Consider the following 26,033-nt stretch of genomic DNA (forward strand, 5'->3'; position numbering starts at 1 on the left):
TATTAGCTTTCAAAATGCCTCATGCCTCCATGTCTCAGGCCCATTACCATTAAAGAGGTGTAAACATGCTTCTGAAAGGTGGATAAATGGTTGAGATGCTCTCTCCATCTTCCTCAGCTTGAGGTTTTAGGAATAACTAAATGTCCTTGGAAGAGGACAAAGGATATGCATGGTCTAGTGTGTGGGTGTGTGGTTTCTCCCTGGGCTATGAGAGATTCCTGCTTTCAGATGATACTCTAAATTAGCCCAGTACCCCCAAATCTACTTACTCTTTCTGTTAAATTGTAGTTAAAGCCTCCATCCAAAGGGATGACTTCGATTTTAGGTCACAAAATTCTGAAAACACTATGCAGTCATTTCCATATTTTTTCCCATTCCACTCAACTCTTCCAAAAAAAAAGTTAACACTTCAAATAAGCTTTATTATGGGGTGACAGATTTGAAGTTCTTAAAAAGAGATGGTGGTGATGAGAAGAATGGCGCCTCATCCCTGCAATAGATAGTTCGTTGAGGAGGGAAGTGGGGAGAGTGCAAGGGATCATCAGCTGGAGTGGCCCTTGGCCCCCCCCTTCAGCACCTACAGTGCCTGGCACATAGTGGGCACTCCATAAATATTTGTTAGCCATTTGTGGGTGGTGGATGTGATGGGTGATAGAGGTTTCCTTTGGATACCATATACAGGAAAGAACGTCTCACATCCTGTATGTCTGCAGTTATTGGTTCTAGTTGAGAGGTACTTCCCCAGTTCCACTCCACCCTTCGGTAGCCCCTCACCCTTATTTCCTGGGAGAAGGGCTGGGCCCTCGTCATTCCAGCACCCTAAACCCTTTTTCCAGGGCTGGAGCTTCTCCACGTGGAAGACGGAGTGGGCATACACTCATTTGGGGAGGGATAGCATACTCATTACCCTTCACTTTTGGGGCTCCAGGATCTTAAAATCTGGTCTTTTCAGACTGTCCTATAATGGGTGTCCACTTTTAGAATCCCTCCCTGTCATGTAGCGTCCTATTTTTGACCCTCGCCTCCCGCGTTTAAAGGTACTGCTTGGTGGGTTGGGGGACCCCAGGCAACTTGAGGGGATCCCCGCTCGGGGGACGGCGTAAGGCAGGGAGGCGGAATCGGAGTGTTGGAGGTGGGGCCGCAGGCTCCCAGGGTCACCCAATCGCAGGGCCAGTCATCAGCCGAGGCCACACCCCCGCTCCCGGAAGCGACCCTGGATCTTCCTTGCACTATCGCCGGGTTGGGCCGAGGCCCGCGCATGCCTGCAGAAAACCTACGGGCTCCGGGGGTCGGGCCTCCTCCTGCTCCTCCTTTCGAAAGACTCTGGCAGTGCGAGTAGGCTCCGCCCCCACGCGCGGCCCATTCTACGCACAAAGTCTGGGCTTGCAGACATGCTCCGCCCCCACGCGGGCCAGCCCCAGCCGACAGCGTCCGGCAACGCGACAGAACCCCGCCCCCACGCGGGGGCAAGCTTCCCGACGCGGTCCGTGAGCGGGGCAAGGCGCCCGCCCCTCGGCCCGGCGTGGTTTTGTGATGAGCCTCCAGCGACCCCGCCCCCTCCAGCAGCGTTAGCAGATCCCAGTGGTTGCGCTGGCGGGCTATGTCCCCGGGCGCTAGCCCGGCCTGGTCCCGCAGTCCTCGGGCCGCTCCCAGCCCCAGCAGCAGTTGGGCCACCTCCACCGCCCCTTCTCGGGCCGCGAGGAACAGCGGCGTCTGCTCCTGTGCAGGAAGAAACAGCCAGGGGGCGAGGTCAGGGAGGGCCACGCCCACAGGGTGGCCCTTCCGGGCTCCACCCACTTGGCCACTGGCCCTTCCCCCTTCAGGTTGTGTGAGATTCCCGCGCTTTCCGCTTGTCCCACGCCCTGTTTTGCTTTGTTTTGTTCCGTTTTGTTTTTGTAGGGAGCCCGCTCCCGGTCTAACCCTGCTGTCCTGGGCGTCTTTATCGGCTCCGGCCTGGAGAAGGGAGCGGGCGGCCCGGACGTTGTTCACGGCGGCGGCCCAGTGCAGCGCGGTTTTTCCTAGGGGAGGACGTGGATGGTTGTTACTCCGAGGCGGGGGAACAGACGCCTGGGTTCCTGTTTCCCACGGATTCTGGTTTTGGGAGAAGGACTTATTTGGGCCCGCGGGGTTACCGCAAAGGCGGAAGCGTTGCCCGGGTGACCGCCGGCCGGCAGGAAGCCTTGTTTCTCGTAACGTCACCGGCGCGCGGGAGGGACAATGGGGCATTGTTCTGGGCTCGGTGGGACCGGGAGACCTCCCCCCACTAGACCTCTCCCCCTTCCCACAGACGCTCCTTCCTCAGCCTAGTTTCCAGTGGGCCAGGGCAGTGTGTGTATGTTGTTGAGGATGAAAGGGCAGAGTTCCATACTGATAACCGCACCGCAGATTTCCCACCCTGACAGCTAGGTGGAAGGGAATCCCCCAGTCTCCAGGTGGTCCCTCCGCTGCTTCCTTTTTTTGCATCTTATCTCACACCGCATCTGTGCCACTTCTCTATACCACACCACCAACCTCTCCAGATCCGTACCCCATTTATCTCTGGCCCCCACATCTGCCTGGGCTGCAATCAGTTCTTCAACCAGGTCCTCCACCGCCAGCCTGGCGGCCAGCATCAGGGCTGTGGTCCCGTCCTCCGTCCGTGCATCCACTGCAGTCTGTCTGCTGCGGAGTAGGAGCTGGGGGTCCAGAGAGGGCCAGTGACCCCTGGTATGTCCTGGACTGCTAGCTCAGGCCCTTCACACTCTTAACCAGCTCCAAATCCGTTGGCGGGATTTGGAGCTCATTCCAGATAACCATCTGTTGTTTCTTTTTCAGATCCCTAATCTCACACCACCTTCCTCTCTGCCAAACCCTAGGGGATGTTTTTGCCTAGCTTTACTTATGAGTGCCCAGTTCCCTTTAGCGACCCCAGTGTGCACTGACCTGGCAAACCTCCCGAGCATCAGCAGCCACAGCGGTGTGAAGAGGGGTGCGCCCTGCTCGATCTGGCTGGTTGGGGTTGGCTCCAGCCTCAAGGAGGCGGCGGGCAGCGGTTGGTCGGGAGAATCGGGCAGCCAGGTGCAGGGGCGTCTCCCCAGTGCCCATAGTGTGAGCCTGGGGACAGGCCCCTCCACCCAACAGGGGTTCCCAGGGCTCAGGGCTTCCCAACCATGCCCCCTGGAAGGTCCTGGACTCCACTCCCCCACAGCAAACTGCTGACATCAGGGGTGTCACCCCATCTGTGGGTGGGAGACATGAGGAATGGGAGACAAGTCAATCCAAAGGACATAACTGGGGGAAGAGGAGAAAGAACATTGAGACTCAGGGAGAATCATAGCCTGAGGTGTCAGGAAGTCCAGTTCTGGCTCTTGATTTTGTGTGGCTTTTTTACTTTTCTCTGCGCTTCAGTTTTCTCATCTGTAAGAGGAGCCAGTGCGCCTTGATTCTCTGACATTCCAAGGCAGTGGTTCTCAAACTTGAGTCTGAACCAGACTTACCTGGAGGGTAACACACATTCCCCAATATCTCAAATTTCTGAGTCCAGTAGCTCTGGAGTGGAGCCTGAGAATTTGTATTTCTAACAATTTCCCTGGTGACACTGATTCTTCTGTCCTGGGACCACACTTCGAGAATCACTATTCTGAGGCACTAACTCTAACGTTAGTTTCCTCAGTTCTAATATCAAAAGGCTTTCTGATTCTAAAAGAGTCAAAGGGAGTTCTCCTTCTCTTGGTCTGGGTTGGCTCACATACCAGGTCCACGAGTGTCCACGTCAGGGACATCCATCTCCGATTCCTGGGGAGGAGTCAACATGGCTGCCTGCGGGAGCTCCTGACAGTCACCGCTCAGAGGCCAGAGCTGGCACTTGGAGGGTGAGGCTGTTTCTTCAGCCTTGGGGATCAGAAAAAGGATCAGTGAAGGAAGGTTGACTTGTCCCATCAACTCTGCCATTACCTCAGGACCATTCCTGCCCCAGTGCTTTCACCTGGCCCACCTCCTCTCCTTCCTCGGGTCCTGAGCACATCACAACTCCATCCTCATCAGCTTCTGCCTCTGGCTTCAGTGCCCTGGAAGGGGTGTTTGGGTACAGGACCTTCAGGGTCTCCAGGATTTCCAGCAGCCTCCTTCCCCCTCTCCCCTTTCTCTGTCATCAACTTCTGATCATAGGTATCTCCACAGGAAAGAGTCCCCTCCATGAGCCCCCTTCCTCCTCACTCTTACTTGAGGCCAATGCTGTCTTCACCCAGGGGAGGCCGGCGTCTGCGGGGAGCTGGCTGAGTTCGAGGCCTTCGAATGAACCCAGGGGGCAGCCAGAGGGCCCCATGCTCTCGGCGCCGCCTCCGGATGAGCTGAAGGACGAGAAGAGCCCCAAGGGCCAGGAGAAGCACCCCGGCCACTGGTGAACACAGCACAGGCCAGGGAAGCTGGTTGGTGGGTGGTGCTGGTGGGAGAGACACAGTCACAAGACCATTTCTGGTGAGCTTGGGTACTACTGTGAGAACTTTGGGCAAGTGCAGTAACTTCTTTCATCAGTTTCCTCATCTGTAAAATGGGAATAATAATAGTACCTGCCTCATGACATTGTCGGGAGGATTAAATGAGTCGATATTGTAAAGCCCTTAAGAGCAAGGCCTGGCCCTAAGTAAGTGCTATATGGTTTATGATTCTTTTGTGTAAGTAGCTGTTTGACAGAGGGATGATTGGATTTAGTAGAGAGAATAGACCAGATGATAACAGTTAGGATAAAGTACTTAGGGAAATGAGGAAGGAGATTGAAGAGCAAATGGGCCACGAGGAGATCCAGTTAGAGAATGAGAGGTTCAAGACGGTCAGTCTCCACACAGAACATTTGGGGTCCCTGCCATCCTGTATCATTTGGCCTCCATTGCTGGTTGCTGGCATGAAAGTGGGTCTGGGAGCAAAGTCTGGGGAGATGGGGGGGGTCACCTACCAGTGCCAGCACGAGGATGGGCAGCCAGCAGGGGTCCTGGCAGCAGGTGCTCCAGGGCCCCCACTGCCGCCATCGCCGCAAGGAAGCGGAGCAGGAGCCCAGGATCCCAGGGACAGCGGGATGCAGGGTGGTCAGGGCCACAGCGGGACAAATCCACACCCATCACCACCACAAACCTGTGGGGGAGGTGCCTCAGAGACCCCTGTGTTGGTCCCTGGCTCCCTTCCCTCCACCCATTAAAAAACTGGTATCTGCTGCATCCCCCTGCCCAGCCTTCTTACCCAGTGCTGAGAGAGTCCGTCTCCTTGCCCACAGGCTGTGTGTGAGGGGTTGCTCTCTCTTGATGTGAGGGGTCCGGGGTTCCTCCCAGCTCCTCTTCGGCCTGGGCCCCAGGATAGGGGTACACCATGTCCTTGCCATCACTATCCTTCCTTACCCAGAGTCCCACTCTCAGGGTCAGGGATAGCACCCGGGCCAGGGCAAGCAGCTGCTGGTCCAGGGCTGGGGGGCTCAGCACCACCAGCAGGGCCAGGGAGGGCCCCCATTCTGAATCCCCATCTTTAGGCCTGCAGTCACCCCCATCCCAGCCACATTCTGCAGTGTTGCAGCCTTTCTCGCAGTGCCCGTTGTGGAAGTGATCGTGGCAGTACTGGTCATAGGCTGGACTGTGGGGTGAGGAGAGGGAGACTCAGGATCCCCAAAGAAACCTTACCCCCTTCTTCATTCCAGAGAGATGCCTGATATTCCACTGCCTCTAGGGCACTGGTTGCTAAGTGGGGACAGCTCCGGAGTAATGGGCTTAGTCAGGCCCTGGATGGCAGGTAGTCCAGACACTCTCATGTCTGTGACACCCTTGTCTCCTAAGACTGGCCCCCCTCCCCACCCTCCCAAGCTCTCCTGTCTCCCTGAAGGAGAGTCCAAGACCCTTTTCCCTCAGGGGTGCTGGTTGCTAGGGGAGATACTCCATGGCAATGGGGCATAGAGAAAGAGGCTTGAGGCCAGAGCTCCCACAACTCTTAGAGAGGAGCCCAGACAGAGGCAGTGCCCTCCTTCCTGGTCCCCATGTTAAATATTGATACTGCCCTATTCCCCCGGGCTGGAGACTAGTGTCTTCTACCCCTACTTCGCAACGGTTAAAGGGGTGGAAACTCCCCAGAGCTTGAGGCTGGGGTCACACTGCAACCCAGAGGCACCTATGTCCTTCCTTCTGCCTTACCCTGCCCTCCCCACCCCCAGCCCCAAGTCAGGGTTTCAGGCTCACGTGCAGGCCGGAGGAGTCTCACAGTCGTAGCCATCAAACAGACACTCTGCAGAGTCGCACTGTGGGTGGCACTGCCCATCCCGGAAGAGAAGCCAGCACCGGGAGTGGGAGGGGCAGCCCTTCCAGGGGTCCGGGACCCCCAGGGAGCAGTCTCCCCCATCCCAATTTCCTCCAGGGCCACTGCAGCCAGCGTCACAGGCCCCATCTCCACCTCTGCCCTCACATCCCTTTGCTCCAGGCTTTTGACACCGGGGCCCTGGAGAGCTGGGAGGGCAGGAGCATCGGAAGCCTGGGGCCCCCAGCCCAAGGATCTCTGAACAACTGCCATTGTGTAGGCATGGAGAAGGAGGGCCACAGCCGCGGGGAGCCGGTGGGGTCAGGCAGTCAGGGCCCCCGTAGCCATTGAGGCAGGCACAGCGGGGTGGGAAGCCAGGCTTGGGGGAGGGCAGACACAGGCCACCGTGGTAGCAGTGATGGAGGCCGCAGGAGGGGGCTCTGTGGCTGCAGGTGGGGCCCTCAAAACCCTGTGGAGAGGAGAGAGATTGCGGGAGGCCCTTGTATTATTCTCCCCCCACCCTGTCAAGCAAACTCTTAGGGTTAAGATAATTCAGAGGGTCCTACAGTTTCATATCTGGAAGGGGTTTCAGAGAACATGAGGTTCATCATTTTATAGATGTTGAAACCATGGTCCACGGTATTTCCACACAGTGACATATTACATAGTGGCGAAAATGGATGAACCCCAGCTGTGCGCATCAACCTGGGACCCTGAGCACTGACAGAGTGGGAGTAATTAATATTATCTTCATCCTTGGACATGGGGTTATATACTTTTTCTCTGGAAGAGGAACAGGATGGAGGAAGACGTAAGTGCATGTGAGTTATTGTTACTATTGTAATTCTTAGGTTAGGCTAATGGGTTTACGTTTTAAGAGTAATACAAAGAGGGGTGTGCTCAAACCATTGATGTTAGTGAGTCATGAAAGGAGGCTTACAATTAACCTGATTTCATGCATCTGAGGTCCGTAAACACACACACACACACACACACACACACACACGTACAAAGAACTTATCCAAGGTCTCACCCAGCTTGACTTTGGGGCCTTCTCTTAGGCAGTGCCCAGGATTTCTGAAAATTCCATTCATGCTACCCCCTGATCCTGCCTTTCCCTCTGAACTGCTTCTGAGTCACTCACCAGGTAACACGGGCTAGCTTTCACCAATAATTCCCCTCTAGTGCTCCCCAGGCTCCCCTCTAGGATCCCAGCTCAGGCATTCTCACCTTGCATCAGTGTTGGGGGCAACAAAGAAGATGGCTTTGCGATCACTCACCTGGGGGCAGTGGCAGGTGAAGCCCAGGGGTGGTCCCACTGTAGTCTCACAAGACCCTCCATGGGAACAGGGCTGGCTCTGGCAGGGGTCTGTCTCCACTTCACACCACTGGCCTGTGGTGGGTGGGATTAGATGTCACACGCTGCTTTGATCACTGCGTCCTTCCTAGCTCATTCCTGGGAATTGACCCAGCACTACCTGCATAGGCAGAGGGATCCTGGGGCATATTCTCTGGGGCGGGGTGTGGAGGCAAGGGGATGGACACGATGACTAGGTTGCCTTGTGGGTGGGGATTGTGAGCTCAGCAGTGGCGCCTACACACACCCTCCCAGGCCTCACCCGTGTATCCAGGCAGACACTGGCAGTAGAAGGCATTGGCCAGAGAGTGGCAGGCTGCCGTGCCGGCGGGGTGGCAGGGCCGGTCCAGACACTCGTCTACGTCCCCCTCACAGCGCAGCCCCACAAAGCCTGGAGGGCAGGTGCAGTAGAAGCCTCCAGGTTTGGGGGTGCAGGTCCCATGGTTGTGACAGGGCTGGGATTGACAAGCGTTGGATTCCTTCGAGCAGTTCTGTCCACTGTAGCCTGGGGCACACTACGGGCAAAGAGGATCAGACAGGGAACCAGTTATCCAGCCTATCCCAACACTATGGGGACCCAGCCCCAGATCATCTGCCCAGCCCTCTCCCCACCTTCCAGTTCAAAGCATCATTCAGCTCACCATCCATCACAGCCCTGTGTAGCCCAACCCTTCAGTCTCAACTCCATGATACACAGTCGCTCAGTGGCGTGCAGCCTAGCCCCTCCAGCAGCCCCAAAGCATCTTACGGCACATTGCCACTAAACAATAGCTCCGTTTTTGGTAAGACCTCCCTCTCCCAGCCACACCTTCACCAGGCTCTGTCATGCTTTATTGATTAATTTGTAAGCATTTACTGAATGCCTACTTTGTGCCAGGCACTGTTTTAGGCACTAGGAATATAAAGAGAATTAGAACTCCTCCCCACTTTTGTGAAGTTCTCATTCAACCAGAGGAGAGAGACAGCTAGCATTTATTACATGATTTCTATACATAACCTCATAAAACTCCCCCAAACCCTGCACGTGTGTTACCTCATCTGATTCTCACTTTACAGAAAAGGCAACTGATTCCTGGAAATACTGAGTGACTTGCACAAGTCACACTACTGGTTGGTGGCAGAGGTGGGATTCAGCGCGAGTCTGTGATGTCCTAGCCAGCGCTCTTAAGCATTTGGGGATTGCTTGTTTCATGCCATTGTGCTAGTGGGAGAAGGGTCACAGATGAGGTTCTGTAAAATGAGGTCACTGAGGGGGGTCCTAATCCAATAGGACTGGTGTCCTTATGAGAAGAGCAAATTGGACCCAGACACACTCAGAGGAATGACCACATAAAGACAGAGGGACAAGACAGCCATCCACAAGCCAAGCGGAGAGGCTAACTGGCTGAGTTCTTGCAACAGCAAGGAGAGCATGTAAGAACACAGCACCAGCAAGGCTTCAGGAAGGTGGAGAAAGAGGGAATTACAGAGACTCTGGGGAGCGGCCAGAGGGCTGGGATAAGCAGGTGGGCGGGGTGTTTTGGGGTTGTCTGAGGGAAGGAGTCTCAGGAAAGGGGAGGTAAAGCTGAGTCATGGGTGCAGGGTGCTCACTACTGATCAGTATGCTCCTTTAGTGTATGTTTGAAAATGTTCATAATAAAAAGTTAAAAAATAAAAAAGTTAAAGAGAACGTTTAGGGGATCTGCCTTCTCTCTTTTATTCAAAGTCAGGGTTCTTCTTTTTTTTTTTTTCTTCTTTTTTTTTTTTTTTTTTTTTTGAGAGAGAGAGGCACAGAGGGAGAGGGAGAGAATCTTAAGCAGCTTCCACGCCCAGCCTGGAGCCCGTCCCGACGCAGGGCTCGATCTCATGCCCTGTGCTGAAGTAAAGAGTCAGATGCTTAACTGACTGAGTCACTCAGGCGCCCCCAAAGTTGGGGTTCTGAGTACAAGCAGCAGGCTGCTCAGACTTGAATCCCAACTTTGCCTCTGCTGCTGTGACCGGAACCATCAAAGAGCGGCCCAAACCCAGTCCGGAGAGAAGTCAGGGACATTTTCCTGAGGAAAGCGCCTCTTGGGCACCATCCAGTGGAAGAGGGGTGGGGAAGGGCATGGAAGAGCCAGTAAATGGGGCGAGTAGGGAAGCCAGCAGCAGCTGGAGCAGAGACTAGGAGGACGGGGGTGGGGCGAGATGAGACCCGAGAGGCCGGCAAGGCTGGGTCACACGGGCCTTGGACTTCACTGTCAAAGAGGTGGGCAGCCACTCAAGGGTTTTAAGCAGGGGAGTGACAGGTCAACTTAACATTGTCAACAGAGCACCCTGGTAGTGGAGTAAAGGCTGGGCCTCTAGGCGGACAAGTGTGGAGGCAGGGCCAGGGTGCTCCAGGTGCCCAGGCGGCATACAGCAAAGGCCTGGACAGAGGCAGTGGGACAAAGGGTGAAGGAGGAAGGACAGAGTTGAGAAAGATTTAGGAGGCCAAAGGACATGACTTGGCGGTGGGTTGGATGTGTGGGGTAAAGAAAGGGAAGGGGAGTGAGTACACCAGTGCCCCGCCCAGCTACTTTTCCCACATGCAGCCCACCCTTGTCTCCCTTCCCCGTTCTTCTCTAGACCTGCTCACCTGGCAGAGATACCCGTCGTGCTGGGCTATGCAGGTGGCCCCATGTTGGCAGGGCCTGGACTCACATGGGTTCACCCTGTCCTGGCATATACTGCCTTGGAATCCAGGAGGGCAGTGGCAGAAATAGGAGGAGCCACTGTCGATGCAGAGGCCTCCGTTCTGGCACAGGGAAGAAACTTCTGTGCCTGAGGAGAGAGGCACACAGGGATGGGTAAAGCTAAGTGGGGTGGAAAGGTTCTCAGTGGCCCCAGACACGGAGCAGAGAGGCTCTGGGGGATCATTGACATTCCTGGGGTGGGTGGAGGCCACTTGGAGCCTGAGGAGTCAGGAACCTCTGGTGCTGAAGAGGTTATAACATCAAGATCCCCCTCCTGCCTGTTCTGCCAGAATGGAGAGAGATACCTCTTGTTAAACTTATTAGATCATTATAAGCAACTGTATTTTTGGTTTAAAACAAGTCTCAAGAAAGAACTCAGAGAAGACTTTGGAGGGGGGTTTAACTAATGGCCTAAGTCTGTGCCCTGGATTTGCATCCTCTGATGTTCTCCCACTGTGATTCCCACCCCCTAACCCCGCAGGAGGCTCTTTCCCGAGTTCTTTTCCCGAGTTCTGCTCGTATTAAGCCTCATTTGAGTGAGGGGGTTATTCTTGACAAGGGGGTTGACATAGCGTCCGAGTGAGTGGGGAGCAGCCGTTGAGTTGAGTGCAGTGGGTGAAGTGTGATCCACTCGAGATGAGTCATGACGGTCATGACAGAACTGGGTTGCTTCCCGCTGAGTTATGTGCCGGTGGTTGTGTTAACCCGGAGTCTTGTTGGCTGAACTGGTTGGGGTTGCCTGAGTTGTGTTGAGCATGGTGGTAGAAGCTGAGTCGTGTTAGGCTGCCCAAGGGTGGAGCTGTAGAATCAGTGTTTGGTCTGTGTTACTTTGACTCTCGGTCGGTTGTTCTGGCCAAGTGTTGTGTGTGGATGCCCTTAGGGATCAGGCAGAGGGGGACACCCTTTCCCTCTTCATCTGCTCCCCAGTTGGTCCTTGAGTTAGTACCTTGGCTCAGAGCGGCCTTCTGACAGGACAGTGGAAGGTTGCAGAGAGACCCGGTCCATCCTTGGAGGCACAGGCACTGGAAGGAGGGCCCAGTCTGGAGGCAGTAGGAATTGTGTGGACAGGGCTTCTGGGCACATAAGTCCATCAGAGTCTGAGGTTTGGGAGGGAGCATGAGTCAGGATAGAATAGGCCCAGAGATAGTCTTCTGCTAGCTCCTCAAAATCCTTACTTCTTAAACTGTCTCCTGAATGGCCTGGGGCTGGGTGATAGCCCCCCTCCCCCACCCTGGTTTCCTTTGATGGGATCAGCAATCCTTTCATTCCTTCTACTCCATGTAAACCTCAAGCTAGACCTCCACTCCCAGATTCCAAACCCTCTCTCATGGGCATACCTCTCCCCAGCTCCCTGCTCTGTCTTCTAGTCCCGGAGACCCTCCCGCTAGCTAGAGCCCTCCGGCCACCGCCCTCCTCAGCACACTTGACTCAGCACCCCTCACCTGGCAGCTGCCTCCTGTGTAGCCAGGGGAGCAGAGGCAGCGGGGACCCTGAGGGCCATCTTGGCAGGTTGCCCTGTTCCTACAGGGGCTGGAACAGGACAGACACAGGACACAGTGGGAGGAGGTCTGGGTGATCAAAGGGGTGGGAGTGTGTGACGTGGTGGTGACATGGGGAACCAGAAAGGGAGGCAGAGTGAAAGGATGTGGGATATGGAATGCGAGACCGCCTGGATCCCCAGAGGAGATGGAGAGGAAGGGTGGGAAGGCTGAGGGCCCCCTCCCTTTCTCTTGGGGTCTTTGCTCACTTGTCTGCACAGCTGGGACGGGTCCTTTCCTCACAGCGTGGGCCCTGGAAGCCCGAAGCACAGAGGCAGGAGGAGGTGCCAGGCCTGTTCACACAGGTACCCCCATTGAGGCACGGGGCTGGAGAGAGGAGGCTGTGAGGGGTTGGGTTCCTTGCCTGTAACCTGGCCTGCGACGTTAGTCACACCACACACAGGACATACACGCCCTCCCTGCTGCCCCCTCAAAACAGCACCCCATCATGGTGCCTCCTTAATTTTTTTTCATATGGCACAAACGCACCCCGACCAGTTCCTCTATGCTCCTGTGGCCCAGCTGGAGGACGGCGGGGGCACTCACCAGAGGCACAGTGGTCGGTGCTGGTCTGGCAGCGGGGTCCAGTGTGGCTCAGAGGGCAGGTGCAGGAATAGCCCCCAGGCTTGGGGCTACAGGAGCCACCATTGAGACAGGGCCCTGAGTGACAAGCTGTTACCTCCTCGCGGCAGGTAGGCCCTGAGGGAAATGAGTGCGGTCTGAGAAAGGGAATCCTCTTCTCTTCTCTTCCTCCACTTCCCTCCCCTTCCTTTTCCTTATCCCCATCCCTATTTTCTCCCATCCAGCCTTTGGTCTTTTCTTACTTCCTCCCGCACATCACCTGTGTTCCCTGCAGCCCATGCCCGGTTCTCCTTGGTGGTGGGTGACCCAGCCCCGAGTCTTGGACACATGTCTCTATTGGCCTTGCCCTTGATTAGCGGGTGGTGGGCCAGAATGTCTGTGGTTTAGGAAGGGCCTCACCCGTGTATCCTGGGGGGCAGGTGCAGTTGTAGCCAGAGGGCTGGGGGTTGCAGGTCCCCCCGTGGGCACAGGGCATGGAGATGCAGCCCCCCAGCTCTGCTTCACATTCTGGTCCTGTCCAGCCCACATCACACACACATGAGGATCTGGTCATAAAGAGAAAGGGGACGTTTTTTTCTTCTTCTGGTGTTTTTCTCTTCATTCCCCCACCCCCCACAATGGTGAGACCCCTAGGACCCTGAGACTCTGGCCCCTTTCTTCAGTGGCTCTGCTCTGCTCTGCTCTCAGCATTGTCCCCCTTCCATACTAACGTAAGGCTATGTATATATGTTTCTCCTATAACTGTTCATTGTCTGTCTTTCCTCATTAGAATGAAAGCTCCATGAGAACAGACATGTTGGGGCGCCTGGGTGACTCAGTCGGTTAAGTGTCTGCCTTCAGCTCGGGTCATGATCCCAGGGTCCTGGGATCAAGCCCTGTGTTGGGCTCCCTGCTCAGTGGGGAGCCTACTTCTCCCTCTCCCTCTGCTGTTCGCCCTGTTTGTGCTCTCTTTCTCTCTCCCTGTCAAATAAATAAATAAAATCTTAAAAAAAAAAAAAAAAAGAACAGACACATCGTCTCTTTTGTTCTGTGCGGTTCCTCCAGTGCCTGGAAAAGTATTCAAACATAGTAGATGCTCCATATTTGTCTAATATATGATGAATTGGCCCTGGGATCTAATGCTTTTCTTTCTGCTCTGACCCCATAGCCCTTGGTTTCCCCCATGATTTATGAACTCTGCCCCCACGAGACAACACTCACTAGTCGCACCCTCCCATTGGCTGTGAGCTCAGCACTTTGCCATTTCCTTCCTCTTCCCTCTTGGGCATTTCCCACAGGCTCATCCCTCACTGGCTGTCTTCTCCTGCCCTCGCTGAGGACGACAAGAGGACGGTGCACGTGGGGAGGCCTGGAAGGTTACCTGTGGCAGCGCCCATGGTGGCAGGTGCAGTTGCCCTCAATGGGGGCACAGCCAGGGCTCCCATCGGGGCAGAGGCAGTGGGCCTTGTTCTCCTGATCCTGGCACTTTTGCTTGGGCTGGCACAGGTTGGGGGCACACAGAGGAGCCTCACAGAGATGACCTGCGGTGGGGAGATGGGTCAGAGAGAAAACAGAGTCTCTCCGTGTCCTCGATGGGGCCAAAGCCACTTCTTACATATGACTTGCTCACTCCCCATGAACTGTCCTTCAGTGGCTCCCTATTGCCTCGGGATATGGTCTAACTTCCTCAGAATGACACACAGGGCCCTGCGTGACACGATTTTCCTGTAACTGCTGCGTTCCTCAGTTTTGCTCTGTTGCATCCTAAGCTCAGGACGTCCTGTGGTTCCTTAGGTGGGGTGTGCGTTTCTTCCCTCCACACCATTGTGCATGCAGTTACCTGCAGCTAAAACATGCAGTCATTCTATCATGACAAACTCCTACTCATTCTGCAAGACTCAGCTCAGCCATCACCTCCTCCATGAAGCCTTCTCATCTCTAGTCTGGTTGGCTGGTCCTTTGTGCTCCTGTAGAATCCTGTGCAGTCCTCTCCCGGAGCACTTTTGGGCCGTAACCAACAAGAGACTTCTTGGTCTCTCTGCACTAGATTGAAAGCCAGTTGAGGAGAGCAACTCTCTTATTGGGCCTGTGTTTGTGTCTGGCAGAGGAGACATTTGATACGTTCTTGCTAAATAAGCAAATGAATGGCTTCCTGTTGAACCCATCCTGTTTCTGAGCCCTAATCACACGTTCATGTTGGGCCCAGTGTGGGCCTTACAGACGACACCTGCCGTCAGCCCAGCTTGTGGTTGTGCAGGTTGTGCATGGAATAACTCCAAGGGGTTCTATTCTCCTCTTCTCACATCCCAACCCTCAGATGCCCAGCAGTGAACTCTGCCCCACCCCAAGTGGGCTCAACCCTCCTGCCAGTCTTTTCTAATGCCTCCCCTGCTGACCTGTGAAGCCAGAGGGGCAGAGGCAAAAGAAGGCTCCAGGGAGATCCAGGCAGCTGGCTCCAGCAGGGCATGGGCCACTCAGGCACTCGTCCACCTCCGCCTGACAGCGCGGGCCTTCAAAGCCTGTGGCACGGCAGGAGGGTCAGGGACCTGCCTGGGAGTCTACCCTTTGCTCCACTCTCACCTCCGGCGATTGAGCCCTGGTTTACCTGGGAGACACTCGCAATGGAAGGATCCGGGCTGGTCCTGGCACTGCCCCCCATTGGCACAGGGAGAGCTTCCACACTCATTGATGTCCTCCTCACACTGGGAGCCAGTGAATCCTGGTGGGGCAGGGAGTGAGTGCGGAGAGATGGCAAAGGTTGTCTTGTTTTTTCTTTTCCTTCTTTCCTTTCTCCTTCCTTCCTTCCTTCCTTCCTTCCTTCCTTCCTTCCTTCCTTCCTTCCTTCCTTCCTTCTTTTTTAGTGACTTTCTCTAGATTTGTTAGGGAGTTTATTACAGATATTTGTGACTGAGATGTCCAGGTATGATTTCATGGATTTAAAGAAGAAATTTAGAGTTAATACTGATATTTAGTCTTCTGTTTACATATATAGAAATAACATTGCTACACATTGCAATAGAGAGAATCTTGTTTCAAATGGCTTGGTTTGGGGGTTCATCTACATGTTTCATTATATAATGAGGCACCAGTTTGGGGGCTTCTCAAATAGTGATTTGAGTTTCAGAGCATAACAGAGAATAACTTGGTGACTTTGTTTTTCGTATAAATAAAGCATAACTGGTTATTTGTGTCAATGCTGAAAATACGTTGTATCCAAAGTTAAATGCAAGTCCTGGCCCTTCCCCTCACCAGGAAACGTGAACCTGGAGGGCTTCCAAGAGAAGACACCTGGGGCAGGTGGAGATGATGGGGGGGATGATGCTGAGCCACCTGCCAGCTGTGTGACTTTGGGCAAAGCTACCTGAGCTCTCTAGGCTCCAGTGTCGTCCTCTGCAAAAGGGGAATAATGGAACCCACCTCATGGTGTCATTGAAAGGATTAAACGAGAGAATGCCTGAAAAGTACACAGCCAAGTGCCTGGCCTGGAGTAAATATTCAATAACCATCCATTATCATCAGAGCAGGGAACAGAGGGGTCCGGTGAAGCTGGAGAAGGATGGCCTGGAGCAGTGTTCCCTGTGTTCAGGGTGAGCGGTGCCAAGACCCGTCCGGGATCCCCACGAGCAGGGAGGGTACACAGAGGACTGTGGAGGAGGGCTAGAAAGGGTGGTTTGGGTGCTTTGGCAGGACAGAGATGAAGGTGAGTACACAGGAAAGATTTGGGGAATGTAAAAGAGAGTTTAGGGAGCAGAGTTGGAGAAATGGGGGTCTCCTTGGCCAGGCCAGAGTGAGCTTCAAGAGGCTTGGGGTGATTGCTGGGCCAGCACTGTGGTTCAGGGGTGGGGCAGAGGGCTGGAGTGGGGTCTGCACTCACCCGGCAGGCATTCACACCAGAAGCCGTTGAGCAGGTCATGGCAGTCAGCCTGGTTCAGGCACGGAGCAGAGGCACACTCGTCTGTCTCCACCTCACAGAGTTGCCCTTCTAAGCCTGAGGACATGGGGGTGTGGTGCGGGCTGAGGCTCAGCCAGGTCAGCCCCGCCTGGGCTGCTCACCCCTTCTGCCCAGAAGGCCTGGGTTCTAGAACCAGCATGTGCCCGATCGGGCAGCCCCTCCCAGGGTGCTCTCTGCCTGCGGGTTGGGGAGATGAGCCTGCGGTCCCGCTGCTCTGCTGTGTGTAGTTCTGCCCCCTTCAGATGTGAAAGCTCAGGGAGCAGGGCATCTGCTGGGACCTGTGGGAGCAGCAAGGAAGTACCTTTTGGGGCCATTCTCTGCACAGAAAGTGGGTTCGTCCAGCTGAGCTAATGAGCCTGGAGATCCTCAAAGTACAAATGAGACAAATGGGCATCTGCTTGGAGGTGAGCCAAGCCTCTTGTTCTACCCAAGGGGGCCTCTGTGCCAGGGAGACCAGGAGTCCCCAAGGGGAGTCTTTGAAGGGCATTTGGGAAGGTTGTTTGTTCCGTATTTGTCCTGCATCTTTGGGCTTGTCCTGGTATCGCAGTCTTACCCTTAACTGAAACTGGATTAGCCTCCAGACCTCCGTTGCCCCCCCACTTCTTGCCTGAGGAGTCCGCTTTTGAAGTTTCTTGGTATCTCTCCCTGCCCCTTGGATTGCTGGATGGCTTTCTCCGCTTTTGAGCTTGGATGCTGCTCAGGTGAGAAAGGCTGTTTCGTGTGGTGGTTAAGTCTATGGAAGGTCTGGGTTTGAAGCCCGGCCCCGCTACTCGCTAGCTGGATAACTCACTTTACCTCTCTGTGCCTCAGTTTCTTCATTTGTAAAATGGGCACAGCAACAATGCTGACCTCATAGGATTGTTGCAAAGATGACAAAAGGCATGTAAGATGCTCAGGTGGTATCTGGCGCAGGGTAAGCTAGTATTTTTCTGGTTTCATTCAGCTTCCTGGTATCGGCTCTGTCTCTATGTCCCTTTTCTCCCCCTTAGAACTAGCTTGGAGGTAGGTGCAGCCTTGGGGCACCTTTTTTTTTCCCCTGTTGTATCAGATCCAAGCGAACAGGCCCTTTGGGATTTTGCGGGTTCGCTCGATCTCTGCAGGGGAGGGTTTCTGTGATGAGGGGGAGCACTCTGAGTCGGCATGAGCAGAGTCTGCCGTTCTGCTCTTCCTTGACCGGCTTCCGTGTACAGTGGACCACGCTGTGCACTTTACGATGACTATGAAATGAATGCTCCCTCCTCACCCCCAAACTTGGGCAGTGTGTAAGCTTACTATTGTCTGTGGCAGCCCTTCTGCCAGGAGCTGCAGGTTTCCCTGAGCTTTTTTTCTGGAGTGAGGATGTGACAAATTCTTTGGTAACTGACCCCAAATGGCCTGGGGTCATTTGTGTTCTGCAGGGGTCATGCCTGGTGGGTTCAGGATTAGTCCCCTGTATCCTCTGCCCAAGGCCCATGCATCTGGTACCTGGTGGGCAGAGACAGTGGAAGGTGGCGAGCAGGTCCAGGCAGGTGCTGCCAGGGCGGCAGGGCTGGGACAGGCACTCGTTGTGGTCAGCCTCGCAGCGGGAGCCCGTGTAGCCAGGCGGGCAGAGGCAGTCAAAGGAGCCAGGGGTGTTGAGGCAAGAGCCGCCGTGTTCACAGGGACTGGGGCCTTGCTGGGCTGGGAGGAGAGAAGAGTCAGGAGTCCGCAGTGGTCCAGGGTGGAAGGACAAGGGGGCCAGACTGCCAGGGAAGGCATGAGGGCCTGTTTGTGGCGGATGAGAGCAAATCAGAGAAAGAGCCAGTGTTTTTAAGACAGAGAAGGATCAAATGCGGCCTCGGGGGCTGAGCATTGGTGAGAAGAGCGTGTAGGGAAGAGATGCCAAATCTGGACAAAGTCAGGAAAAAAGAGATGATTATATATTTCATTTGAAAAGCAATTTGCAGAGGCTGCTTGGGGGCTCGGAGAGGATCTGATGCAGGGGTGCCTCACCCATCTGACACTCGTCCAGGTCCTGGTGGCAGGTGGGCCCTGAGTAGCCAGGCTGACACAGGCAGAGTGTGGAGCCTGTCAGGGGATTGGTGCTACACTGGGCCTCTCTGTGGCACGGCTGGCTCAGGCACATGTCCTCCATGTGGCACAGGAGTCCTGGAGGGCAACGTGGGCGTGAGGCTCCCTGGGGCCACTTGAAGCCCCCAGCTGCCCTCCTGGTGCCTCTCTGACTGGCCGTCTCTACCACCACCTCCCCGTGCCCACTGTCACACCTGTGCGTCCAGGTGGGCAGAGGCAGGAGAAGGAGCCCACGCGGTCAATGCAGGTGGATCCTGGGGCACAGGTGGCAGCAACACAGTCATCTAGGTTCTCTTCACAGCCTGTGCCTCCCCAGCCGCTCACACACACGCAGTGGAAGCTGCCAGCCGAGTTCTGACAGGTACCCCCGTTTCTGCAGCGAGGGGGACCCTGAGCGTCACATTCGTCCACATCTTCAGAGCAATCCCAGCCTGCGGAGGGCGGGGTGGGAAGGGGACAAAGGCTGGAGCTGGGAGCCCTGTGAGGAGGGGAGGACAGGGGCCGACCATCTGGGCCGCAGGTGCCGTGGACTCGGCTTACACGACTCACCTGTCCAGGTCCCTGGGCAGAGGCAGGTGTAGGTGCCCAGCCCATCCTGGCAAGTGCCCCCATTCTGACACTGGTGGCCAGCACAGTCGTCTGGGTTCACCTCACAGCCTGGGCCTGTGAAGCCTGACAGGGTCATGAGATTAGCTGAGAGAAGGGGACCTCCCTACCCAGAGAGAGGGGCTACAGGTGAGGACACACCTCGGGGGCAGAGGCAGAGATGGAACGTAGAGTCTCTCCCTGGAACCAGCTGACAGGTGCCCCCATTGGAACAGCCACTAGGGGGGCAGGGTCCTGGCTGAAGGTCACAGCGTGGACCCTCCCACCCAGTGGGGCAGAGACACCAGAAAGATCCCAGGGTGTTATGGCAGGAAGTGCCCTTGGGGCAGGGTCCCGGGTCCAGGAAACACTCGTTGATATCGTGTTCGCAGGCATGGCCCTCGAAGCCGGGTGGGCAGAGGCACTGGATCTGGGGGTGTGTGGCCAGACACACCCCTCCATTGATGCAGGGGTTGGCTGAGCAGAAGTCCTGAAGCTGGCACTGCTCGCCTGAGGCAGAGGACAGAGGGGGCTGTTGGTAGCACTGCACAAATCCCAGCTCATCCGAGAGAACCCAGTTCTCAGGCTGGGTTATCTCTGTGGCTGATTTTCACGTTTCCTTCCCTTTCCTCCCATACGCGCTTTGCCTGGCACCACCACCCCTGCCTCAGGTTTGCTGTTCTGGAAATAGGACATGTAGTTGTTGGTGGGACTCTGGCCGATTGGCCTTGTCTTGGAAAATCTGGGTCCTTCCAGTGGTGACCTTTCTCCTTGGTGGGGAGGTGAGAACCCCCAGCCTCTGCAGGCAGGAGACTTAGCGCCTTGCTGTGCCACCACCAGTGTGCCCCCGGGCAGTTGTCTGGCCTCTCTTGTCTGGATTCCCTGATCTTCAGGTGGGTGCAGCGTTCCAGATGATGAGGAGAGGCCCCTCTCAGCCGTTGGCACAGTGGTGATGGCAGCGGTGGCGGCTGGCCCTGGGCTAAGTCAGCACCTCCTAAGCATGGCCCCCTTTCCTCTTCTCAATAGCCGTGCGAGGTGTGCACGTGGGCTGACAACAAGGACATCGAGAGCTAATGCGAGGGCACACGCCTCACCTGTGGTCGGGCTGGCCCTGGGCCTGGGGAAGGGCTGCCCAGAGCCCCTGCTCCAAGCACGGGGCCTGGCAAGTTTGCCACTGACCCTTGTTGTCACACAGCCTGGTCTCTCACCCCCAAGTCCTCAGAAGTGCCTGGGCAGTTAAAAAATCTCCATGCCTGGACCCACCCCAGACCACTAAATCAGCCTCTCTGGGATGTTTAGGGCTTTCCAGGTGATTGCTGGGTTCGCCAAGTTTGAGAAGCCTTGCTTCTAGTCCACCGCTCACAGCGCCCTTTCCTACCCCTGTGGCCTCCTCTGCCCCGTCCAGTCCCTTCCATCCTGATAGGTCAGAGAAGCCTTCCTCTCCAGGGGCTCTCCGCTGTTCCGCACCCTTGACTGCTTCCTCAGGGGAGCACACCCTGCCCCCCGGAGTCCCACACCTTTGCCCCAGGCCTGCACCTCTCTTCCCAGGACTGACACCCATTCCTCTCTCTGGGTCAGTCCCTTCCACCCTCCTCACACCTCCCACCAGCACGTCTTTCCAGGTGCTATTACCACTTCTCAGAATTGAGGCCATTCAGATGCCCAGCACCTTGTGCTAGGCATTAACCCTTTAGCTGCTGGGTGGAGGGGCCGGGGGAGGGGACCAGAGTGGTGCACTAAGGGGGCTTTGGCAGTAGCCGTTCACTGACGGGTTTGGAAATACTTCAACATTGTAACCATTGGTAGGCCGGGCTGGTGAATGTCGGTCTCGGGTAAATGGTCAGCAGGAGTCAGCTTCTTGATTCTCACAGCCTCTGTCCTCAGAAGGGCTCCCCGTCTCTCAGACTCCAGTTCTATGTTTCCCAGCCCCCTGCTCCTGCCTGTCCCCTCTCCCCCACCCCTGCAGCGCTCACCTGTCCATCCAGGCAGGCAGGAGCACTGTGGGCGGCCTGAGGCCTGGATGTGGCAGTGGCCCATTTTGGAACAGAAGGAAGAACAGGGGTCCTTGAGCTGGGCCTCGCACCTCTGGCCAGTGAAGCCAGAGGGGCAGGTGCAGGAGAAGCTGGGGGCCAAGGGAGAGGGAAGGCTGGGGGAGCCTGGGAGGGCGGGAAGCAAGGCTTGGCAGCTGCCCCCATTCTGGCAGAGCTGGGCATCCCGGCAGGGGTCAGGAAACTGGCATGTCTCACCCAGGAAGCCAGGGGCACACCTAAGCGGGGGGAGGAGAGAGGAAGACTCATGTCACTGGGCCCTCTTTGCCTTCTCTCCCACCTCCCTCTTTTGCTTTCCTTTCCCTTCAGAGCCTTCACCACCTCCCTTTCTCCTTCCTTCCCAGTCCCCCTTCCGCCCTGCTCTCCCTCCCCCTTTCCCATCTCCCCCTCCCAGGAGGCACACTCACTGGCAGGTCCCTTGTCCCTGAGATAGGTTCAGGCAGGTGCCTCCGTTGGCACAGGGTTCTGGGGAGTCCCCACAGTGCAGCACTGGGGATGGAATGAGGGTGGCATGGGACCGGGGAGCTTTGTGCTCCCTGTTTCCTCCTCTGGGTGCTCTGGGGGGACCTGCCTGCAGGAGCTCCACACATGTGCTCTCAACCACCCTCCCCTCTGTTCCTGGTCCCCATGTGCTGCTTCTGCCCCAGCGCCGCCCCCCCCCCCCCCATCCCAGGCCTCTAGATCCCCTCAGCTCTTAATCCCCGCCCCCTTTCCTGTTTATTCTCCAGCCTCCCAAGTCCAGCCTCAGGCTCCATCCCTGGGAAGCAGGACAACAGGGCTCAGGAGGGGGGCCCAAGGGACTCCAGGAAGGTGAATGGCTGAGCCGTTGAAGGGATTTCCTCCCGGAAGGGCCCAGCACTGAGCCATCCTGGGGGTGGGGACAGCTGGACCGGGAAAGGGACTTGGTCAGCCCTTGACCTTTCCATGTCTCCATCTCCCGCTTTCTTGTCGTAGCCTCCCCTAGCAGGTGGTCAGTTTTTTTCCCTCCTCACCTCCTAAATGCAATTGCAGGGCCTGCTGTCTCTCAGCTCCAAGGCCAGCTGGGTTTTCCCTGGGGGCAGGCACACTCCCACCCGTTCCCCTGATAGTCACCGCCCCTGGCACAGGCCCCAAAGCCTGGTTTGTACAGCTCCAGGGGCAGAGTCCTCCCTCCCTGCGTGAAAGTCTCCACCATCCAGTGTCATCTCAAAGCATGGGGCTTGGCCCTCTGCCTCCAACTCACCGACACCCTCTTAAGGACTATGGATCCCCTGACCTCTCCTACCCCATGCCTCACCTCTGGTCTTGACGACTGAGTGACACAGCAACAGCAGCAGCAGTGAAGGGGGCTGCATTCCAGAGCCCCTGCCCCAAACCCAGATCCCCTCGCCGCCTCAGACAAGGACCCCGAGAGCCCTCACTGAGGCAGGAGCCACCTCCTCTGCTCCCACGGCCCCTTCCTCCTCCTCTGCCTGCTGCAAGCCTCACGTCTGAGCTGTTTCCTGAGTCACACAATGTCCTGGACACCCTAGTGATGGGAGGGGGAGGAGTGGAGGAACATTGAGGGGGATGAAGGAGGGGCCTTCTGTTCCTGACAACCCCTGGGGGGGGGGAGTGGGACTGTGTGGCTGGAGGGCAGTTGATAGGAGGGGAGCACCGGGCTGGGGGGTGGGGGTGGGCTCTGGGTTCAGTCCCAGCCCTCCTATTGCGTGCTCTCCTCTTCTAGAGATGAGAATGGCAAGGTGGCTGCCCCTTGCCTTGGGAGGGTCAGGACGGGGAAACAGAGGTGTGGGGTGCTGAGACATCCGTTCCAGGTCCATATCCGTGCTTCCTGGACGATCTGCAACTTTCCATAAGTTGGAACCACTAACCTTGGCAGAGGGAACCCAAGGCCTTTGCTGGGGACTCAGTTTTCTCCTTTTGGGGAATAGGCAAGATACTGGGCTGGTTCTGGGGGAAATCTTCGCCTGCCTTTGTTGGGGAACGTGTAAGAACATCATCAATGATGAATGAATGTTATCTATACTAAAATCTGCAGTCTGGATAAACCACAGCAAACATTACATTTGGGTAGGTTCCCCTTCCCTCCCTTCACTGCAGAGATCCCTAGGATGCAAGGAATGTCAGGTTTTTTTTTTCGTTTTTTCAATATTTTATTTATTTATTTGGAGAGAGCACAAGTGGGGGAGGGCCAGAGGCAAAGGGAGAGAGAGGATCTCAAGCAGACTCTGAGCTGAGTGTGGAGATCAATGTGGGGCTTGATCCCACAACCATGAGATCATGACCTGAGCCGAAATCAAGAGTCAACTGACTGAGCCACCCAGATGTCCCAGGAATGCCAGATTTCAAATTCAAAATTGGAGTAAATAAAATGACCAAAGAAAATTCATTGCTTTAACTCATTCTGCCTTTGTGAGTCAACCCAGGACAGCTTTGGGGTCAGCCATAGACTTAGTTCCTCTAGTAGCACTGAGAACCGAGAGTCTGGGTGAGAGGAGGTGTCATCCACAGCCATGCACAGCGCCCAGCATTGGGTGCCCAAGGCTGCAGCCTGGTGTGCCCAGAGTACCTTCCTTTTTTTTTTTTTTTTTTAAAGATTATTTATTTATTTATTTATTTGACAGAGATAGAGACAGCCAGCGAGAGAGGGAACACAAGCAGGGGGAGTGGGAGAGGAAGAAGCAGGCTCATAGTGGAAGAGCCTGACGTGGGGCTCGAACCCAGAACTCCGGGATCACGCCCTGAGCCGAAGGCAGACGCTTTAACCGCTGTGCCACCCAGGCGCCCCCAGAGTACCTTCCTTTTTAAAACCCTTTTTATTTGGAGATCATTTAAAGGTCACAGAGAAGGGGCAAGGATATAATTCCAGGGTACTCTTCACTCAGAATCACCCATCGACGTCATGACCACAGTTGCTTAACATTATTTCTCTAAATATGACGTATTTGTATTATATCATTATATTAACATTTTTGAAGAAGTCAGGTCTGTTTTTTTCTAGATTGTTCCTAAATTTAGGTATGTCTGGTGTTTCTTCAGTTTACGCACTTTGGGCCAGGAATACCACCGGAGTGAGGCTGTGTCCTCCTCAATGCAGCACACCGGAAAACACATGGGCTAGCATCAGTCTTAATGGTTGACCAGTACCCCGCTGTTTGATGAGCCCTAGTTCATTGAAACCAATTTCCCATTGTGGGGGCATTTAGGTGGATCTCAAACCTTAAAAATACCGTATGCTGCAATAAAGATTCTTGGACATTATTTGCATGGTTGTCTGTGTTATTTCCTTAGGCTGAATTCCTAGAAGTGAAATCACTGAGTCAAAGTGTCAAAGGATAGACTTAATTTAAAAGCTTTTGGTAACCAAGTGTTGCCGAGCCACGCTCCAGAAAGCTGACGGGACTACACCTGGGCGGTAGTGTCTGTGGGAGCCCTTACTTTTCCAACCCTGCGGATCCGAATACTTCCCACTCTGACAGATGAAATGGTGTCTCGTTGTTGTTTTAAATTGCGCTTTGTTGCAGGGCTAACATTATTTTCCTCTGTTTGGTGGCTATTCTTGTTTCTTCATGAGTTTCCTGTCCATGTTTCTGTCCCATTCATGTCATTGTCAATTTCCTATCACCTTTCTTAATTGGTGGCAGCTGTGGGGTTGGAGTCCTGGGCAGAAAAATCTCGTGTGAAAAGTCCCTGCTTTTGCCACCTTCTGGTTTGCTGACTGGTGGGTGGGGGTGGGATTGGGTGTTTGTGAGAAGGGGAAGGAAAATAAGGACACTAGGCTTCTCATGGAACTGTGAAGACCTGAGTGGAAAAAACGAAACTCTCCATTTCTTCCATGTTCCTGACCTCACCCTTTTAGTGAAAAGGAGGCTGGGGCACTAGGCTGCAGCTTAAGGGAGGAGGAAATGGGTGGAAGGGGAACCAGGGGCACGATAGGGCAGACCCTGAGTTTAGAGGCAGTGTTCAGCAAGTGCACAGCCCACTTCTTGCCTTATCCCTGCCTAAGGAAGGCAGTTTGCACCTGCTCAAAGTGTTATGAGCTGTGCTTGTGTCCCAGACCATCTCCTGGCCTCTAGGATCTTAGGCCCAAAAGAAGATTGATGCTTCCCTAAGAGCTTGTTTCTCCATTCCAGGAGACACAGAAATTTCTTTCTGGTATAAAACGACCTCATTCCTTACAACAGCGGTTGTAGCGGGTTGTTTTACTCAACTGACTTTTTTTACATCGTATATCCCCTGAGGAGGATAAGCTTGCCAAATCATTCACACTTTAGTCCTGCAGAATTTTGACCATCCCTGAACTGGGCCTTGAGAATGTGACCAAACACACAGGAGATAAGAGCTCATGGTAGATGTAGAAACACACAAGTGTCCCACCCTGAGAGATAACTTGTGAATATATAGTTTGGGAGATTTGGAGCCGCTCTTGTTCCCTCAGACACCTCTGTGTTTCCCTGCTGGTGACTTCTCATCTCCCCAGCTTCTTACCACTGTAGTGTCCACGGTGCAATCTCTGGACCTCTTCTATTTTTTATCTGTCCCGAGGCAATCTCATCTAGTCTCCCGCTCCTGCCAGATTTAAATATCACCTATGAAGACTATCTTTGTGTTGATAATTCCCAAATTTGTGTTTCTACATTAGACCACTCCCTTGAACTCTAAATGTGTACTTCCAGTGTCTCATGAGTACCACAAACTGGTCACGTCCAGAACTGATGTGATCTGCCTCTCCAAACCTCCTCCCTCCCAATGGACTTGGGCTTTGCCATCCTTTTCTTTCAGTTGTTCAGGCTCAAATTCTTGGAGACATTGCTGACTCTTCTTTCTCATACTCTACATCCAATCTGTCTTAGATCCTATTGGCTTACCACTTCTCATCTCTTCTCATCCCGCTGGTAACACCCCTGTCCAAGCCACATCATCTCTTGCATCTCCTGACTTCCCTCCTTGCTGCTGTCATTGCTCCCTTGATAATTTGTCTACGCAGTAATCACAGGGAATCTATTAAAATACAGGTCAGACGGT

General features: G+C 54.9%; 1 protein-coding gene across 2 annotated transcripts; it reads right to left on the reverse strand.

Moving 5' to 3' along the window:
• Window positions 1–401: 401 nt before the first annotated feature.
• NOTCH4 (notch receptor 4) lies at window positions 402–22,490 on the reverse strand. Of its 2 annotated transcripts, none has more exons than XM_045795571.2 (30): window positions 22,306–22,490; window positions 21,437–21,518; window positions 20,955–21,247; window positions 19,144–19,491; window positions 18,946–19,068; window positions 18,591–18,827; window positions 18,319–18,474; window positions 17,812–18,006; window positions 16,270–16,383; window positions 15,001–15,114; window positions 14,792–14,914; window positions 13,777–13,936; window positions 12,816–12,961; window positions 12,381–12,533; window positions 12,044–12,161; window positions 11,739–11,826; window positions 11,243–11,393; window positions 10,200–10,384; window positions 7,866–8,118; window positions 7,527–7,639; window positions 6,192–6,715; window positions 5,212–5,595; window positions 4,931–5,106; window positions 4,201–4,420; window positions 3,974–4,046; window positions 3,732–3,870; window positions 2,923–3,218; window positions 2,528–2,675; window positions 1,921–2,018; window positions 402–1,719 (listed from the first exon to the last, which is right to left on the reverse strand). In XM_045795571.2, exons 1-30 carry the CDS (start codon window positions 22,361–22,363, stop codon window positions 1,006–1,008), a joined length of 5,982 nt encoding a protein of 1,993 aa, XP_045651527.1. In that variant the 5' UTR covers window positions 22,364–22,490; the 3' UTR covers window positions 402–1,005. The 2 variants fall into 2 exon arrangements, with proteins under 2 accessions (XP_045651527.1, XP_045651526.1); XM_045795570.2 differs by having other exon boundaries at window positions 3,965–4,046.
• Window positions 22,491–26,033: the final 3,543 nt, after the last annotated feature.

The sequence above is a fragment of the Ursus americanus genome, chromosome 32 (assembly GCF_024610735.1).
Source record: "Ursus americanus isolate L20-20 chromosome 32, mUrsAme1.1.p, whole genome shotgun sequence".
In the NCBI taxonomy this organism is placed as follows: domain Eukaryota; kingdom Metazoa; phylum Chordata; class Mammalia; order Carnivora; family Ursidae; genus Ursus; species Ursus americanus.

Coding starts and splice junctions, on each gene's coding strand:
- NOTCH4 (XM_045795570.2), bottom strand. CDS start 22,363: ATGCAGCCCCCTTCACTGCTGCTGCTGTTGCTGTGTCACTCAGTCGTC. Junction 21,519..22,305: donor CTCAGTCGTCAAGACCAGAG/GTGAGGCATGGG, acceptor TTCCATCCCCAG/TGCTGCACTGTGGGGACTCC. Junction 7,640..7,865: donor GTGTCTGCCTGGATACACGG/GTGAGGCCTGGG, acceptor CACCCACCACAG/GCCAGTGGTGTGAAGTGGAG.